The 17,768-nt window shown below is 40.8% G+C and overlaps 5 protein-coding genes across 8 annotated transcripts; 4 read left to right on the plus strand and 1 right to left on the minus strand.

The window, feature by feature from the left end:
* The first annotated feature begins 594 nt into the window (after positions 1-594).
* On the plus strand, positions 595-2,891 carry BCIN_09g06550 (hypothetical protein). 2 transcript variants are annotated; one of them, XM_024695309.1, is made up of 4 exons: positions 595-1,119; positions 1,205-1,521; positions 1,576-1,907; positions 1,987-2,891. In XM_024695309.1, the coding sequence occupies exons 1-4, from the start codon at positions 850-852 to the stop codon at positions 2,547-2,549; spliced, it is 1,482 nt and encodes a 493-aa protein (XP_024551102.1). In that variant the 5' UTR covers positions 595-849; the 3' UTR covers positions 2,550-2,891. The 2 variants fall into 2 exon arrangements, with proteins under 2 accessions (XP_024551102.1, XP_024551103.1); XM_024695308.1 differs by having other exon boundaries at positions 1,576-1,901.
* Positions 2,892-3,801: 910 nt separating this feature from the next.
* BCIN_09g06560 (hypothetical protein) lies at positions 3,802-5,933 on the plus strand. The gene is made up of 2 exons (XM_024695310.1): positions 3,802-4,072; positions 4,141-5,933. Exon 2 carries the CDS (start codon positions 4,157-4,159, stop codon positions 5,753-5,755), a length of 1,599 nt encoding a protein of 532 aa, XP_024551104.1. The 5' UTR covers positions 3,802-4,072; positions 4,141-4,156; the 3' UTR covers positions 5,756-5,933.
* Positions 5,934-8,637: 2,704 nt separating this feature from the next.
* BCIN_09g06570 (hypothetical protein) lies at positions 8,638-9,484 on the plus strand. Its single transcript, XM_001553220.2, has one exon. The coding sequence runs from the start codon at positions 8,890-8,892 to the stop codon at positions 9,352-9,354; it is 465 nt and encodes a 154-aa protein (XP_001553270.1). The 5' UTR covers positions 8,638-8,889; the 3' UTR covers positions 9,355-9,484.
* A 461-nt stretch (positions 9,485-9,945) lies between these two features.
* On the minus strand, positions 9,946-13,653 carry BCIN_09g06580 (hypothetical protein). Of its 2 annotated transcripts, none has more exons than XM_024695312.1 (10): positions 13,259-13,653; positions 13,163-13,186; positions 12,922-13,114; positions 12,461-12,871; positions 11,848-12,402; positions 11,692-11,797; positions 11,389-11,644; positions 10,862-11,322; positions 10,319-10,815; positions 9,946-10,265 (listed from the first exon to the last, which is right to left on the minus strand). In XM_024695312.1, the coding sequence occupies exons 1-8, from the start codon at positions 13,514-13,516 to the stop codon at positions 11,311-11,313; spliced, it is 1,815 nt and encodes a 604-aa protein (XP_024551106.1). In that variant the 5' UTR covers positions 13,517-13,653; the 3' UTR covers positions 9,946-10,265; positions 10,319-10,815; positions 10,862-11,310. The 2 variants fall into 2 exon arrangements, with proteins under 2 accessions (XP_024551106.1, XP_024551105.1); XM_024695311.1 differs by having other exon boundaries at positions 11,381-11,644.
* A 193-nt stretch (positions 13,654-13,846) lies between these two features.
* On the plus strand, positions 13,847-17,554 carry BCIN_09g06590 (hypothetical protein). 2 transcript variants are annotated; one of them, XM_024695313.1, is made up of 11 exons: positions 13,847-14,199; positions 14,258-14,840; positions 14,903-15,013; positions 15,065-15,291; positions 15,347-15,377; positions 15,467-15,660; positions 15,711-16,527; positions 16,583-16,768; positions 16,823-16,973; positions 17,064-17,162; positions 17,218-17,554. In XM_024695313.1, the coding sequence occupies exons 1-11, from the start codon at positions 14,184-14,186 to the stop codon at positions 17,239-17,241; spliced, it is 2,439 nt and encodes an 812-aa protein (XP_024551108.1). In that variant the 5' UTR covers positions 13,847-14,183; the 3' UTR covers positions 17,242-17,554. The 2 variants fall into 2 exon arrangements, with proteins under 2 accessions (XP_024551108.1, XP_024551107.1); XM_024695314.1 differs by having other exon boundaries at positions 13,847-14,840.
* The last annotated feature ends 214 nt before the right edge of the window (positions 17,555-17,768 follow it).

Consider the following 17,768-nt stretch of genomic DNA (forward strand, 5'->3'; position numbering starts at 1 on the left):
ATCAAGTGAAACGTTTTATTGATGAGATGTGAATCTTTGGATTGGTTGTTAGCATGTAGACAATCATCATTGAAGTTCAAAACATGAGAAGGTATTGTCACATTCTCTCTTATACATGCCTGTAGTAAGGGTCGGACGTCTGTTGTTTTTGCTCATTGATGATTATCCATGGTTGTTTGAAGACTTTTGGTGCGCTATAGTTAAGATATTCACACGGGACTCTTGATGTCTCTGATGAATGAGCTTTCGCACTGAGATTCACCGAAGGGTGATGTATGAATGTTGAGTTTGTGGTTGCAATTCAGGCTCATAGACTGAGGTATTGGACTTGAAAGATTTTGACGCTTGTTTGTACTTGGAAACGGTGACTTTATCCTCTAGAAGTTATGTCTCTTCGACCCATTTCATAGGGTTCGATTTGTGGCTTGTTTGACTCTATCCGTTGAACAGGAGATCAAAAATCTATTCAAGTAGAGATGTAACTATATTTTCCAAATATTTCTTCCGAGGTCAAAATCTTCCTAAAAGTGTCAGCAAATTATAGTATAAATGATTCGTATCTCTTCAACTAAAGGTCCATTTCACTAATGTGGAGAACATAGGAGGAGGCGCATGATATCTCTATTAATTCACTAATTCATCTGCATCTACTTCCTGAAATACTTCTCCGCTTTATTACTATTTGAATCACCACTCTTCTTCTTCTACACTTTGTACTTTACTTAACTACGACCACGCTACAAGTAGTTTGACTTGCTCACATATCATTACTCGCCATTATTTCGACTTGAAGCTTCACTTGCGCCACCAAGAAGTTACTCTTGCTGTTGTTACAGCAAATCCGAAGCAATGACTACTGCACCAGATCCCAAACATCCAGACCTTCCTGGTTTGATCTTTGGCTGCTCCCCTTCTAAACATCGAACAAGCTACATGAGACGTCTGCTTCGTCGCTATAACGTCCAAGTCAATGGGAATGAAAGAAAAGAAAACACACTTCATAAGCTTGTCGACCTCGAGAAATCTATCGGCGAGAGAGAAAAAGAAGCACTTGTCAACTGGTTTGCTGGTGAAGGTACTTATAGAGCTCTGGCAGCTTTGCTAGGTGATGCTATCAAGGTAAGTCTTTTCACTCGATCCGAGGTTTCATATCATGTCAATGTTCGAAGACCTTAGTAAGACTGCTAACCTTCGAGTATTACAGCCACCGATTACCCCGAAAAGCATTGACGAGCCAACAGCCAAGAAAGCAAAGCTCGAGGAATATGACGATGATATCATCTTCGCCGTAGTCGACGAGTGTAGGATTTGTATGGAAAACCTAACACCGGAAAAATTTCCACAAACTCGCATAACTAGCACGTGTGCACACCATCCAGCGGTCTGTAGTCGATGTTTGACTAAGCACATTAATGATCAAGTTCAAACCAGGGCATCAAATCAGGTTTCATGCCCTGAGTGTCAAGAGAAGGTTTCTGATGCCGAGATAAAAAAGTATGCCTCGCCGGAGGTTTTGGAGAGGCAAGATAATCTCTTCTCCTCTATCTTCACTCAACTAACTAATATATCTTCTAGAAACGGAAGAAGACTATTAAATATGTCTCTTCAACACCTCCCAAACTTTACATTTTGCCTCAGTCCTAAATGTGAATCAGGTCAAATACACACAGGACCCGATCATCCAATGATGACATGCACTACATGTGGTTTCAAGACATGCTTCATTCACAAACTTCCATGGCACGAAGATCTCACATGCGCAGAATTTGATCTATTCAATCAAGCCAGAGTTCGACAAGAAGCAGCCTCTGAAGCATGGATTGCAGAGCATACAAAACTTTGTCCAAATCCAAAATGTGGAATGAGAATCCAGAAGAAAACTGGTTGCGATCATTTGACTTGTGAGTGTATGTTGTATGATTTCTATTGTATTACTGTTATGAATTTAATGTCATAGACTGACTGAGAAATTTTATTAATCATTAGGTGATTATTGCCTCTCCGAATTTTGCTGGTGTTGTTTTGCCGATTTCAAAATGATAAAGAAACGAGGTAATGATCACCATAAGGAAGACTGTCGGTGGCATACGAAAAATGAAAACGGTATACCTGGACATGGTAGAAGACATAAATCTGCTCTTAAGAAGCTCAAGGAACCGAAGAAGTCGAAGAAACTAATAAAATCGGACGATTCCAAACAATCGGATGCAGGACCAGCGCCGAAAGAACCGAATGTTCTGGAGGAGTCGGAAGAATTGAAGGAGGTAAATTTTCGAGAGGAATCGGAATCAACAGATAACCCGACTATTCTGGAGGATTTGAAACAGTCACATTCACCAATGAAGCCATCTGAGGCAGCGGATGAAGTGAAGCCATTTCAGCCAAAAGTTTCAGACGATGTTAAGAATTCATTTGAACCAGACGTTACAGAAGATTTGGAGAGACCCAATCAATCTCAAGAACCAGTTAAACCTTTTAAACAAACGGAGTCGACAGAAGCATTAGGGTTGAACATGCCAAATCCACTAAAGCGACCTCGAGAGGAGTAAGCTATTATCGTGCATGTTTCTACAAATCTCTACAATTTGCCACAAGTGCGATGTTGTTCGGATCTCAAAGCTGCTGCATGGTTTTCTTTGATTGGATTTCGTTGGGATTTTAGAGCATGGGAAGAAATGATGCATATCCTTCTTACCATGACTGATGGTGTCTTTTTCGGTGGGTTTAAATAACATTCAGTACAGCAGGAGAGACGATTCATATTATTATCACTATCATGACTGATGAACTTTTCGGTGGGCTTAGTCGAAAGCTTACAACATGGGTAGGTATAATGCATTTGATTATTACCATTGTTAGAAGCTGTGGCGACATGAAATGAGGCGATTTTAAACGCCCCAGACAAAGACTGCGGCGACAACGGGATCTCAAGGCGTACTTGGCAATCGAAGAATGCACTTCTACCCTTTTCTGAATTTCAAGTTCATTTCAAAAGAATGGAACAAGGAATAATCCAAGCTTTTCAAATCATGCAATAAAAAAAATCAGCAAGCAGGTAAAGTATTTATCCAATCTTTTTCACCATGAAGTTCACATGTCTCTCCATCCCAAGAAAAGAAGAAGAATATCGGCATGATGATCCGAGAAAGATACGCAAATTCCTTTCCATAAGTAGTAAAGAACCATCGAATGATTCTTGAATTTGTGGTTTAGTACGGTCCCAGGGGCTTGGACATGATGATTCGCTTCGTGACGAGACAACGTCGCACTAGTGAGATCCGTGCGTGTTTCTACTTCCTTCGTGAACCTTGACCCCGAAACTTCGTACCCTGATTGTGAATTTGTTGTGCATAAGGAGAAAAGAAATGTGGATTGGGAACTGGCTGGGGATTAAGGTTTGTATTAGACTAAGATTCGGATCGGGGGTTGTTTGTAGATATTTTGAATATCTGTTTGCTTAGATTTTGCCAACTTGAGCAATTGGAATTGTACTTCTAGTGAAGTCTTCTTTTTAATGTCTACAACAAGCTCTCAATGACATATTCCTCGACAATCAATGAACAACCGGCTTTATAAAGGGTACAATCAAATTGTAATCATATGAAATAGTTCTTCATCAGATTCTACCTTGAGTCCCGATTGGACGACATTCCCAAACACTTCGCGCACAGACTAGTGGTAACCAAGATGCGAAGTTCTCACATCACCATTGCATGTTTGCATTTTTGCGACCATTTGACAAGGCAAATTCTGTGAATGCCATTGGTATGAAACGCGCAATCTAGCCTTAGATGATCGCGGGAAGGTAAATCCAACCGTGTACGTTATGCATGTCCAAATGATTACTCGTAGGTGTGGAGGTTGCACGCGTCCTCAACTACTGTATGCTTTGTCCCCCCCCCGCGATTTCTGTCACTTTGGTTGATGTGGTTGTGATATTTTGATGTATGGCATACATGTTAATGGAGTATTGAAATCGAGAACTGCCGGACAGAAAAAAAGAATTAATGAGTAGATTGGATGGATTGGAATGGTGCTGGTCACATATGTAGCTGAATTTTAGTATACTAAGGTAAGATCTCATTCATATCCCATACAAATGTCAAGATGTCGGAGTATCAAAGCTAATTGTCAATTCAGACCACTCGAGGGCGTCATGCACCTTACTCAATTTTCCCTCCTAGTCTTCGCGACAGGAACAGGACTATGCAATGCTTCTCTTCTTCGTCGAACCCCACAACCTGCACCAATATCTACTGCTTCAACGACTCTTCAAACTGTCACATCATCACCTACTTCTCCAACTCAACCAGAAGTTACAACACCACCAGGCCTCAAACTCGCTCAAATCGCAGGCATTCTCACAATCCTTCCAGAATGCAATCGCTACATCCTTTCATCCTCCAGCGCTGTCTCTTCAAATGGCGCATCCAACGTTTCCGACCAATTGATATTTCTTAGCACGGCCGCTGCAGCCAGCATCTCCATGGCACAAGCCAGCATCTCCGCTGCTGATGCTAGTGCTTCTAGTGCTATTGCTGAAGTTCAATCATCCGCCTCGGCAGCATTGGCAAGTGCAAATTCGGAAGTAATAAGCGCCCAGGCAAGCGCCAGCTCACAACTCGCAGCAGTATCCGCATCTCTTATTTCTGCGGCAGCAATGGCAACAAATAGTGCTCAAGCAGCAGCATTAGCGATAGGTGCTGCGGCGACAGAGAGTGCATGGGCTATTTCGAGTCAGCTGGCTGATGCAACGACGGCAGTACAGTTCTCGAAAGCGACAACTTTGCCGATGACGGTCGCGGTCGTATTGATCCTTGGGACGAGTTTTGCGACTGGTGTTGTGAGTGTTTTGGTTTATCGATTTATCTTTAGGAGGAGGTTAAAGAGGGAAAAGGAAAGTGAGAATGAGATGAGGGATGCACAGAATAGGAATGGAAATGGATACTATGGTGGTGGTGGAATGGAAAAGGGCCCAAGGAATTATACAACTCCACATCCGGGGACATCATACAATTATCCCGCCACTCAGCACTCCTCAGTTTCAACCTCTTACCCGAACGAAAAATACATTTCACGATACACCCCTCAACCCGAAGAAGAAGTCATCAACAGAGATTATGTAGAAGGAAATTATGAAAGAGGCAATGAAGATAATTATTCTACACACGATATAATCGACATTGAAAAGGAAATCGCAGAAATGAATTACCAGATGAAAATGGCCGAAGCGGAATTAGGGCGGAGAGATAGAGAACGATCTTTCAGAGCAAGTGAGAGTGGATTAAGCAGGAGTAGTAAGAGTATTAGTGTTCTATTTACTCCCAGAGACGTACCCCAGAAGGCGGGAGAAAGGAGAGGAAGTGGGGCGAGGAGTGTTATGAGTATGGGAATTGGTGAGAGATTGAGAAGCATGATGCCTTCTTATCGACAATCCCAGGCTTCTTCTTCTTCTTCTTCTTCTTCTTACGAATCGAAAGAATTTTCAAAAGATAGCATACGAAATTCCACGAGAGAAATGACTGAAAGAGATTTGGAGGAAGGAGAAGAAATTATTTTCACGTTGGATGAAAGACCACCGCCGTTACCTAAATCAAACCCGGCAGCGGTTACGAGACCAACGCATGCTTATACAAATAGTGATACCAGTATTATGACGCTAAGTCCGAGTGTTTATGACGGTGGTGGAAGTCAGAGTTCGAAGCGGGGGAAAGGGAAGGGACCTTTTATCCCTTCGATTGGGAAGGCTTATTGATTGAGCGTCTCGCAGTACGATGTACAAAGATATTGTGTAGTTTTATTAGATATTTTTATTTTACTTTCGGGTTAGGAGGAGAAGGAAAAAGAGGGCAGGATACCAGAGATTTTAGCAGACTGTTTATTGTATTTTTTAAGGTTACTCTATATGAATAATGAACAGAAATGTTGGCGTATAGATTACCTACTCAAAAAGAATGTTTCTCAGCAGTGATTTCATGTAAATGATGGTTGTGATTTCTATACTATGTTTCTCATTCGAGCATGAAAAGTCTCAGAGAGCAACACCTATTGTACCCCGATCATCTGGAGTGTTTGGCGGAGCAGCAAGTTCGAAACTCATCTCTGGCTGTGTATATATTTTCTGAATTAACTGGCGACGAGAAACGTCATATTTTGACCTATAAGATTGTGGTCAGTTGCTTCGTCGAGAAGAACTTTGGAGATAACACTGGCATCCGTAGGAAATATAGTCCCACACGGATCCCGAGATCACATATAACTGAGCCTCCTGTGTAACAGCACGGAGGAATATTGATCAGAATCGACATAGTTATGGAGTTCGCCAAATGCGGGGTTGATTTAGTGTCATTGATTCCCGCTTCCTGCTCATTTCAATTATCCGGCTGGGTAATCTCAGATGAGATTTCTTTACTTGACACAGGAAACCTGAAGCATTTCAGTTGGTAATCGTAAGATGGCATGTGTGGGATGAAAAGGGAGACATTTTGACCTGAGTTGCTAGATGTAGATCGTCTGGAAATAACAAGATACTTGCCGCCCATATTTCTCTTTGTTGTCGATTCGCTACTGCATTTTGTACTGTCATATTTTCACACTCGCGAGCTAATCACTACTTGCTCGATACATATCTTAAAATTCAGGTACTACGAGCTCATCCAAATAATCTCAGGTACTTACTAAATGTAAAAAAATGTATTTGCAAGCTTAGCTTCCATCTTCCATGCACCTATATAGTCACCACTCCAATCTTTCACATTGCCAGCTAAATATTTTAAACATCAAGAGGGGGACTACTTGTCTGCCACATCTGAATCTTTAATAGTGAGAAAAACCTTGCATTTCAAATATTCCGATCTCCCCGAGATAAAATCTATTCTCATTGGAGAGCAATCATGAAATCTTGGACTGATATCTGGACATTAACTTTCATCAATAACACCAAAAGTTGAATCATATGAATGCAAGACTATACTAGGAAGATATACTCTTTTTGCTGCCCCAGTTCGGCTAGTAGTGCTGTTCTCACAATACTGCAACAAAGTCCTGAGATGAGAAGTTCCCTTGTACCGTAAGTTCGGACCGGCAAGACTGCTATCATCGATCAATGTGGTACTCATCGGTTTGCGGTGATTCACTATTAAGTCTACGTAGAGGGAATCATGCACTTATGTGGAGCATGCTTCAACCGTTGAAGCTAGGGCATTTTTCCTTAAGTTTCGGCTCCAGGAATTTCTATATAAACTCCGGGCTGCGGGCTGTCTGTTTCATGATTGCAAAAAATTGTCCACTTGCAAAAACTAAAAATCATGTCACTTTATAGCCACTGGTGCATGAATGAAATGGTGTGATTTGGCGCGGTATAGATGAACGAAGCAGTACACCAGCTTTGATCTTCATCCAACGTTGTTATTAGAGCTATTCTCTCTGTATCAACCGAGAGAGTTTTATATTGAGCGACAGCAAAAATAATGGGATTCATTACAGAATTACAGAATGATAACAAGTGCGCCTGCCATTATCACTCCACAGCTGATAGATTGTATCGGTTCTTGCACATTCGCTCCAGGGCTCACTATTGGTCCTAGAAAAGCGGAACTGAATAGAGGATGAAGCTTACCTAGGTAGCCATCAGACTAATTTCCATTACATGCGAAATTTTCCTTAGAGCTCGCTCATATTTCCATTTGGAGTCTTTATGTGGAATTTCTTTGATTGGAGCCCGGCAAGATACGATTCACTAAGTAACAAAAGACGAGGCATATAGTATTTGCGGGTTACCATGTAAATGAGCCAGATCATGTTATCCTGCTCGAGCATATGAACTTGCTCACTCGCGTGAAATCTTTGTAGAAGAACAGCATAAATACTCCTCGATCTACCTACGACTCAAGGATCAATCTACCCGGACAGATCGAGGACGGAAAGTGGGTAAGTGTCACTTCGTTTTCTTTTTAATCTCGAAGGCTTGGATCTTAATAAAAATCACGCTCCGAGGGAATGACGAAACAACAGGATATTGATGGATAAGGGACTCGACTCGAAGAGATCGAACGTGGAAAATATGAGTATTGTCAATCTGCAACTTTGCCACCACACTTGTCATGATATTCAGACGAATAAGAAAATCTTGCTGTAATTCTCTTTAGATAGAATTAGATGAAAGCTCACTTGAGCCTCGAAATATGCCATCGCGAATCAGAAGACGCGACGCGAAGGACAAAGAAGGACTACCAAAACTTCGAGCTCTGGACGCACCCTTATTTAGACCGGTTGCAAAGTAGCTGAAGGTAATTGTCTCAGTCGGTTGCAAGAGCAATGCCTTAAGTATCAACAGACAGGAAAATACCTGATTTGCTACTTGGGTGAGTAGTGAATTCACTCATGGGTAGATACCACAGGGACCGTCGTTTGTTGTTTGTGGTACTTGGGGTGAATCGTGATCTCTTTAGGATTAGGATGGTGAAATTCTGCAAGCTTCTTGTCTATTAGAAGAGATCCTACATCAAGGAAAGAGTGCTGTCTGAATGAGGTTGACTTCACAAATCAAAAAGGGTGTATTCTCCACCCCCACAATGTTGAGGCGAGGGGTAAATTCTTATCCGAGACCCATTTTTATTCCCCGCAATCAACCTCTGTGCAAATCCTCCACCAAAATACACAAACCTCAAGCAGTGGAAATGCAAGTCACTACTGGTACAGTCGGCATAGTAATCCGAGCTTCAAGAATGGATGAAAGCAATTCCGTTGAATAGCGTAGGTTAAGTAATCTGTATTTTCTCTCTCCATGCATCTCAATTCTACTTCGTGCTCACTACCATACAAACAAATACACAACTCCAAACCATCAATTGAAACCTCAAATCAAATCTCAAACCAAATACCACCACAATGGCCGTCAAAAAGATACTCCTCCTCAACGGTCCAAATCTCAATCTTCTCGGAACCCGTGAACCCCACATCTATGGTTATGACACCCTCGCCTCCATCGAATCCTCACTCACCACCTATCTCTCCTCTCTAACACCCTCCGTCACACTTCTATCCTTCCAAACTAATTGGGAAGGTGCGCTCATCGATCGTATCCACGAAGCACGTACTGATGGCACCGATGCTATTGTTATAAATCCTGGTGCCTTCACACACTATAGCATAGCGCTGCGAGATGCGTTGACTGGTGTTGATATTCCATTTGTGGAGGTGCATATTAGTAATGTGCATAAGAGGGAGGAATTTCGTCACAAGAGTTTTTTGAGTGATAAGGCGGAAGCTGTTATTTGTGGATTGGGCGTCTATGGGTACAGAGCAGCGGTGGAATGGTGTGTAGGGTATTTGAAGGAGAAGCCAAAAGCGTGAGGGGAGGGACGATTAAAATGTGATGCAGAAAAGCATCGGATCAAGTGTATATCTAGATATGTGGAACTTCAAATAAGAAATATTAAACAGCAGTATATTTAATTGATGGCAATTGGGTGAATGAACTTCAGAGTAGTAGTTATTGTTGAAGAAAACTCTAGTTACCCTGAGAATTTATGTTTTCTTAATTAAACATGAACTCGATTTTTAAAAAGAACTTTTGAATTTTTAAAGAAAATACCTAATAAGTAATCAGATTTGTATTTTAAATATTAGAACGAAAAGAATATAACTTGGAATTAAAATGCAATATTATATTACATTTATCAAAATTTAAATTCCTTGAGCGATTTTTATTTAATTCGATAAATGATAGAATTTCTATAATAATAATATTTTGATATTTATCAAAAACGATAAAGTACTTTGGAATCTAAATTATTATGGTTTCTAATTTATTTATATAAAAAGATTGAGGGGAAAATAAAAGGAATAGAGTTTTATTATAATATTGAATTTTATTTTCATTTTTTATTATTATTGAATAATTAAAAGTTTATTTTAAGATGAGAGCAATTGTAAAGGTTTATATGTTTTTTAAGATATATAACCAATTATATTAACTACATTAGCCAGTTTTATTAAATATAAATTAGAAGCTTTGTTTTTAACTTCCTTTTTAAATCTTTATTAATAGCTATAATTTCTACTTTATTGGTTTTCCTTTAGTTTCTCAGTTCATCATGTGTAGAGATATCATCACTAATTTCATTTTCTCCTAGATAAGGATCAAAATTAAAATTATCATCTGCAACACCAGCAGTATCATTCAAGAAACTATCAAAGTCGAAGTCATTAAGAACATCCGAATTTACATTCATAGGATTATTGGACTCCACCACTGCATCGAACTATTCGAAGATTAGTAGTGAAACTAGAAATGAATTATATGTAATGAGCATACCGATGGTTGGCTCCTTCGGGATGCATCTTCCCAGGCCACAACGCTTTCTGGAGATTTATTATTCATTTGGAATGCATCCGAAACAAGGGGTTCTGTCCTGGTGGCAAGAATTTCTGCAAGGCTGGGCGACTCTTCGTTCATGTTAGGGGAATGATACTTTTTATTATGCTTGTTTAGGAGCGCTCGGGTGACGAATCCTCTCGTGTAATAAGCGCACGAAAGATGTGCGCATTGGTACCGACGTTGATGATGTGACTCGTGCTTGTCCCGTTGAGAAGAAGTTTCGAAGCCATCAACATTGCGAACACAATTTAAATATCGGCATAGGAAAACTGAGGCACCATAAGTCTCTCGAAGAATTTGGATATCCCTCTGACTGATATTAGGAAACTCTGTCAAAGCATTGCTTCCCAGCAGAGACTCGATCGTTCGTTGAAAATGGAGACCAATGGCACTTAGATGAGTTGGATCCATTTCACATAAATCCGTTGAGATTGCTGCTGAATTTTAGTACAGATATTGAATTTCGAAAGTTGAACTTACTTTCCGGAGATTTGTCCAAAGCAGCCTCCAAGTGCAACTTTGACCGGGCTTTAAATCCAAGAATATCTAAAATCAACTGTCTAATTTCAGGCAAATGACTCAAACCTTGTAAACTCTGATTTTCGATAACAGGTCTCATCTCCTCTTTTGTGTCTTTTGGTGTGATGTTTTCTTTCCTGTAGCGTAACAAATATTGCAGTTGATCCAGAAGCTCTGCAGGGAGTTGAGAATGCTTCTGAAAACATTCTAGGAGATGCTTGTACCAGAATGTAATGGCATACGTGAGCAGACCATGAAATCCCTTTACAGCAACAACAGCCCTCTGAGCTTCCGTGAACTTGCTCGGAATCAGATTGTCGCAGGAATTCAGTATGGCGATGCAAGAGAATGAGATGCTGAGATTTGCGTTTTCACGCGACAGAAATGGCAACTTCTCTTGATACTCTTCTTCAAGTAGATATCTGTAAGGAGTCAGCCACATCATCCTTACATTTTTAAGAGTTTTAAGGGGCTTGCTACTCTCTTACTGAGAAATGCACAAATTCGACTGTATTTGCAGGGCCATCTTCTATAAGAGGGCGACAAAGATCCAATGCTCTTTTTCCGATTTTTGTTTTAGACGTAAGAGTCCAATTTGAACGATCAATTGCAACTCCATCAAGTATTTCGTAGTTCTTAAGTACTCGATAACAACATGCCATCCATTCCAGAATACGAATAGCCATGAATCTTGCCGTCTCAGGGTTGCTAGGATCCATGATTCTGTCAAGAATACGGCCATACCTGTTAGACATCAATTACATGCTCTGGTATAACTAGTGGTATCTTACGCTGCCTTCAAACCTTTCGGTAAGCTCATGACTGTCTTTTCCAATGCTTCATCACTGTAGCAAAATTTGAGTTCGCCTAAAACTAGCCGAACCCATAAAAACATACCTAACGAAGTTAGTATCGCTATTTGTTTCATGACATTAAACTTGGTTTACCATTCGCCTTTTCCATCAAAGTATTTTCGATTCTACTTAATAAGTCCTGATCAGAAGTATCAAGTTTAGAGACTTTGTATTTTAGGTAAGACTGAATGTCTTGATTGACTTCTTGGCGGCTGTCTAGAGCGATGTGTGGTTGTTTGAGAAGCTTCTGGCGAATGTGTGCTTCTTTTCGACTAGAAAACAAAATCTTGCATTGCAGCGCTGGACCAATACAAATACTGCGAAGTTCTTTCAATATCACTTTTTGATCTTCCTTTGAACATTCATCCAAGCCGTCTACAACGATTCTTGTAGATGCAACAGTCTGTAGAAGCTGTGGGACTAAAGTTCTGAGCTGAGTCATTGTGCAGTCTACCCCTCGGTAGACGAATTCATTGGCAACTAGAGTGGAAATCTCATGGTGCTGTCTAAGAAGTTGAACTGCAACAGTTTTTAGGATCTGCTGGCAGACATTGCCAGAGCTGCGACTATCACAATAATAGTAACATGTAGTCAATCCAGGCCTCTCTATCAATGTTTGGATTATGTACGAGCATATAACGCTCTTGCCTTGGGTAATGAAATTAGCCATATCCTTAACTTCGAATTTTATGAAATAGGGGCAAACCTGATCCCGGCTTGCCATGAAGCCACAGGCACGGATCTTCTGTGTTATTCTCCATCCAATTCTTAAACTGATGTTCCCTGGCCATCCACTCGCACGTCTTATCATGACGCTTTTTGTGGATTCTGTCATGCACAGCTTCCTGATCCTTACCATCAAGGTTAAACCATGCAATAGCATGCTGCAAACGAGTAGCTTTCGCATTTTTCTCATTCTCTTCGACCATTTCTAACTCTCGCTTCTGCCTCAGCCGTATGTCGTCTTGCATCTTAGCTCGTGACTCTCTTGACTCCACAATATCAAATGAAACAGCCTCTATGTCGATAAATTCTCGATGTTTCTTTAAAGAATTGATGATGGAATCAAATCGGCTCCCGAAGTCCTTCCAAAAGGAAAGAAAGATAACATGCCAAGCTACATTCTTTCTTTAGTGTCAGTAAACATAATTAGATTAATCTATTTACCTCTTTGTCGAAGAAATTTGTAAGCACGTTGATGAAATTCTAGTATGTTAGTATATACTGTAGCAAGGGATTGCTGAAATTCGACGTTGTTATCAAATGCCTTTTGATATCGGTCAAATCGTGGTAAGGCTTCACCAATATCAACATATGCTAAGATCAAGGCCTCAAAAATATCACGATGATGACTCGCGATCTACCACAGAATAAGCTTGAAGTCTGAACACAAACTATGGATACCAACCTGAAGCATAAGCTTAATTGGAGCCTATGTAATAATTATCATCATCATCATCATCATCATCTTCTTCTTCATTCGATTAGGTAGAAGGGTACGAACCCATATGAACGACAAGTAAGGAGTTCCATTGCATAGAACGTCCACTATTTTCGAGTACTTTTCAACACCTCGTAACAAAGGTTCGATACGGCGTAAATTCTGACCAGATTGCCGTTGTCTTTGTGTGCTATCGATCTCGCGAACAGCCAGCCACACATCTTTTAACTCTGTTGAGGCGAAGTTATGCGCATCCTGTTCCGAGATTGAAGATTTGAGCCTCTTGAATGCACCAGCAATGGTGTTTTGGGGGCTCGCCATGGAGTCTCTATGGCAGTATGATTTACTCTGTCGAAGAATCACGTTCTATAGGAAATTGAAAGCGATCGAAGAATTCATACGCCCCTCGTGGTATTTGTATTAGTTAAATGGAGTTCAAGGCGTTCTGCGAGGCTTCCGTGATGCAGGTTAAGTTGCACCGCATGGAGGCTTAGCTAAAAGGTGCAGGGAGGCTGGACATACGTGTAAACTTGCGATGACCTTCTCATTCGTCGATTATCTCCAGCGTAGTATGCTGCAGGGATTACTTGGCTCGCTAATGGTGCTGACAGATACAGTTGGCAAGCAGGACCTCCACTGCTCGGAAAAGTCGACCGACTCAGTTAAATCTTATACCAGAACACTTATTTTACTTCCTCCGCTATATAACTGTTACGGAAATGATTAAATTGACAGTCAACATACCTTACTACAACATTTAATTCTCTCGCTGCTCACTGCTGTGGCATCTTTAATTTACGAATAGCATACCTCTAGACGCATCAAAGTGTTCGATCTTGACAATGTCTTACGAAGAACGACCAGCAAAGCGTGTGCGGGTTGACAATTCTGGGAATCGTGAGAGCGAGATCAGAGTAGATAAGGGTTTCTACTCGCCTCCCGTTGAAAACTCGAATGCCCTAGGAACCGTTGGACAGGAAGTATATGAATGTTGTTATGGGATGGTAAACAAGAATTAAAACACCTTTAAGGCCCTTTCCAAAAAATCCTAATAGAATATAGTGTTAAACAACATCGTCGTAAAGAAATTATGCAGTTCAGAGATCCATTCGAATTTTATACCTGTCAAATTTCGTAGTCCTAATCATCTTTCCTCGGGTGATGATGATCACTCAACTACCTTCGACATATCAGACTTTGCAGCGGCCCAAATCCTAAAGGATTTGGCAAGTGTTCCAGAGGTCACAACGCAGTTATACTGCCATTCACAGGTTGAATTCAACCATAGCGGACACAGTCGACAGATGAGCAAACGTTCTGATAAATTGCGCGGACTGTGGTTTTTGAATGTGATTATTTTTGGTCCAGATCGTTTTGTTGAAAAGATAGGGGAGTACTTATCAATCAGAAAGATGTATCTCCAAGACACACTAGGGTGTGAGCGGTGCGTCCCGTACCGCAATCCTCATGCTATGACCCCAGACACAGAGGAAGTTGTAATGACAGATTTATCCATCTTGGCTCCCGGATACCACGATATAGAGGAATTAAAATCCGGGCCAGATCTTCTAGCGCAGTTAATGGAAGGGGGGACTCCTTTGAGAGAGACCGAGGCACCAAAAATTGTGGAGACTTCCTTATTTAGGTAAACTACTAGCACATTCATGAGGGCATTATCTACAGGGGCTTATAGAATCTTCATTATAGGCATCAAAAGCAAGCTCTGACTTTCATGCTGCGTCGCGAAGAAGGTTGGAATTTTGATGATACAGCTTCTGACATATGGAGTCTGCGAAGTGATACTTCGGGGCGATTAAGGTACACATCCGCAATCTTCTGATCAATTTCTGTGTTGACTGAGGCTATTAGTTACGTAAATAATGTCACCGGATGCAGCACTTGTGAAGCTCCTCCAGAATTTCGAGGTGGCCTACTGGCAGATGATATGGGACTGGGAAAGACGCTCTCCATGATATCTTTAGTAGCTTCAAACCAAGCTTGCTTAGATTATGAATTAATGCAAGCTTATCCTCGCTCTTTAGAATTGAGCCCTTCAAATACCTCAAAGGCTACACTACTTATTGTGCCTCCAGCATGTATGTTCCATTTCATGGCAGAGGAGTTAATTTCACAATACTAACACAAGAATAGTGATTCAAGTATGGGAGCATCAATTTCGATTGTAAGTCTCCGCACATATATCCAAAATCGAAGTTGCATGGCATGTGTCTTTGCAGTCGTGCTAGATTTATGCAGTACTAAACTATCCAGACATCTTGTACCGCGAGCACTAGCATGCTATATCTACCACGGCCATAACAAAAAGAGCATAGACTTCCTCAGACAGTTCGATGTTGTTATCACAACATACCACACTATTGCGGCAATTTGGAAGCATCATAGCGCTCATCAAGATGACGAATCTTTATATTCTTTAACTTGGCATCGCATAGTTTTAGACGAAGGTGAGGGAAGGCATATCATAAATCTTCATGCCTTTATCTAAATTCAATAGCTCATATCATCAAAAACCCTCAGAGCCAGCTAGCTCGAGCCTGTTGTGCTCTTAAAGCAACAAGACGATGGGCGATAACCGGAACTCCTATTCAGAACAAACTTGTGGATTTTGCTAGCATTGTAAAGTTTCTGCGCGTTCATCCTTATTCCGATACAAAAACCTTTGGAGAAGAGATTACAACGCCATTCAAGAATTCTTCCTCTATTGATGCTAAAGGGTTTTTACGACTCAAAACACTTGTACGGGCCATTACCATCAGTCGTACGAAGACAGTCATTGAACTTCCATCACGGGTTGACGAGATTCACCATCTTCACTTTACCCCGGCTGAACGAGAGAAGTATGAGGCTGAGAAAGTGCGAGCGAGAGTATTAATCGAGAGAGCAATCTCGTCTGGGAACCAGAATGGAAAAATCTTCAATGGGTTATCATTACTCAACCGCTTACGTCTGATCTGCAATCACGGTATATTACAGCTTACGTCTACTACAGATCATGTGGTTTCTCAAGGAATTGAAGTTGTTGCTTGTTGCTCCATGTGCGGCGACTATCTACAGGAAGAGGTCTTTGGTGGCCCCTTTCCTTCGGGTATTGATATTCAACGACAGCCATTCTGCGAACAATGCATTCTCCAAGAAAGAGACAACTGTGACCCGTCTTCGAGTAACACTTTAAAACTTCCCGGTACAACAGAAGATTTGGGATCTGTGACACTGCCAACAGTTACAGATACTGAATTCTCTATCAAATATATGTCGACAAAAATCAATGCTCTTTTAGCAGATCTCCAGAAATACAAGAATGCCGAGAAAAGGTTGATAAATCCCAATAAGACCCAAAGAGTATTTTCAGAAACTAATTTGCGATAGTGTCGTGTTTTCATACTGGACTAAAACACTTGACCTTGTGCAAATGATGCTGAGTGATCAAGGAATACGCTACACAAGAATTGATGGGACAATGCCCCTTTCCAGAAGAAATGAGGCTTTAGGTGCTTTCAAAAACGAAGATACTGTCCGCGTAATTCTTGTCTCAGTCACTTGTGGTGGGGCAGGGTGAGTTATATCTATTACAAATGTTAGTATTTAGCCACTAATGGGCATGGACAGTCTCGATCTTACTACTGGGTCCAGAGCATATCTTCTCGAACCACATTGGAACCCAATGATTGAAGAACAAGCTCTCTGTCGTGTACATCGAATTAGTCAGAAGCGTAAAGTTACTACAATCAGATATTTGATGCACAATTCGTTTGAAGAGGTAAGCTTGCCCATCTTATGTCTTCCATTGAGACGGGATTTAATGAGAGCACCTGGTGAGATTTTACGGTGATATTCTAACAACTTATAGCAAATTGTGGAACTCCAAAAGAGAAAGAAAATGCTTGCAGATGCTACGTTTAGTCAGAGTTGCATCTCAGAGGCTGGCGTTGATGTGGGTATTTTGAAAGTACGTTTCCCAATTGAACTTTTATATCTCGTTTGTCATTCTGATAAATATCCAGCACTTAAGATCTGTCCTTGAGTAATATCATAAGAGAGGTCTAAGATTATTACTTAGCTATAGAATCGCACCTTATAAGATTGTATTATCTAGTAAGAGTCAAATTCATAATATTGGGCCACAAATTCGCTCTCGTCACGTTGGAAAAGTTTCTCTGCCGGGTTTGATTACACTGCTCCACCAGTAAATCGACTTATATACGTGGCGTGACTGGGAAAGATACTAGAAATAGCGAGGAAGTGGTATAACTTGAAGATATAAAGACACTCGGATCGCACATATAGGTGGCCTCTAGTATCTAGTCATTAGTTCCGCTTATTATCAATTCCCGAATTCCAAGATTTATGGACATTTTATGCAATATGCGTTATTTTCATTGTCAACTTTCATATCCTATCAGCTACTTCTATCCAATCCGGTGATGGAATTCCCGTATAGACAACAATGGATATAACGGCAATTTTGAAGTAAAGCGTATAGACTCAGTCTCGAACGTGTCCTGTAGCTTCATAATCCTATCTATTTCAACCCCCTAGTAAGTATGGTCCAAGG

The sequence above is a fragment of the Botrytis cinerea genome, chromosome 9 (assembly GCF_000143535.2).
Source record: "Botrytis cinerea B05.10 chromosome 9, complete sequence".
NCBI classification, from domain to species: Eukaryota; Fungi; Ascomycota; class Leotiomycetes; order Helotiales; family Sclerotiniaceae; genus Botrytis; species Botrytis cinerea.

Excerpts from the sequence above, each read along its gene's own strand:
- BCIN_09g06550 (XM_024695309.1), top strand. The coding sequence starts at position 850 with ATGACTACTGCACCAGATCCCAAACATCCAGACCTTCCTGGTTTGATC. Across the intron at positions 1,120-1,204 it reads TGCTAGGTGATGCTATCAAG|CCACCGATTACCCCGAAAAG; the intron begins GTAAGTCTTTTC and ends CGAGTATTACAG. Across the intron at positions 1,522-1,575 it reads TCGCCGGAGGTTTTGGAGAG|AAACGGAAGAAGACTATTAA; the intron begins GCAAGATAATCT and ends TATATCTTCTAG.
- BCIN_09g06560 (XM_024695310.1), top strand. The coding sequence starts at position 4,157 with ATGCACCTTACTCAATTTTCCCTCCTAGTCTTCGCGACAGGAACAGGA.
- BCIN_09g06570 (XM_001553220.2), top strand. The coding sequence starts at position 8,890 with ATGGCCGTCAAAAAGATACTCCTCCTCAACGGTCCAAATCTCAATCTT.
- BCIN_09g06580 (XM_024695311.1), bottom strand. The coding sequence starts at position 13,516 with ATGGCGAGCCCCCAAAACACCATTGCTGGTGCATTCAAGAGGCTCAAA. Across the intron at positions 13,115-13,162 it reads CAATTAAGCTTATGCTTCAG|ATCGCGAGTCATCATCGTGA; the intron begins GTTGGTATCCAT and ends ATTCTGTGGTAG. Across the intron at positions 12,403-12,460 it reads TCATGGCAAGCCGGGATCAG|GCAAGAGCGTTATATGCTCG; the intron begins GTTTGCCCCTAT and ends TCATTACCCAAG.
- BCIN_09g06590 (XM_024695313.1), top strand. Across the intron at positions 15,292-15,346 it reads ACTTATTGTGCCTCCAGCAT|TGATTCAAGTATGGGAGCAT; the intron begins GTATGTTCCATT and ends ACACAAGAATAG. Across the intron at positions 16,974-17,063 it reads TGCACAATTCGTTTGAAGAG|CAAATTGTGGAACTCCAAAA; the intron begins GTAAGCTTGCCC and ends AACAACTTATAG.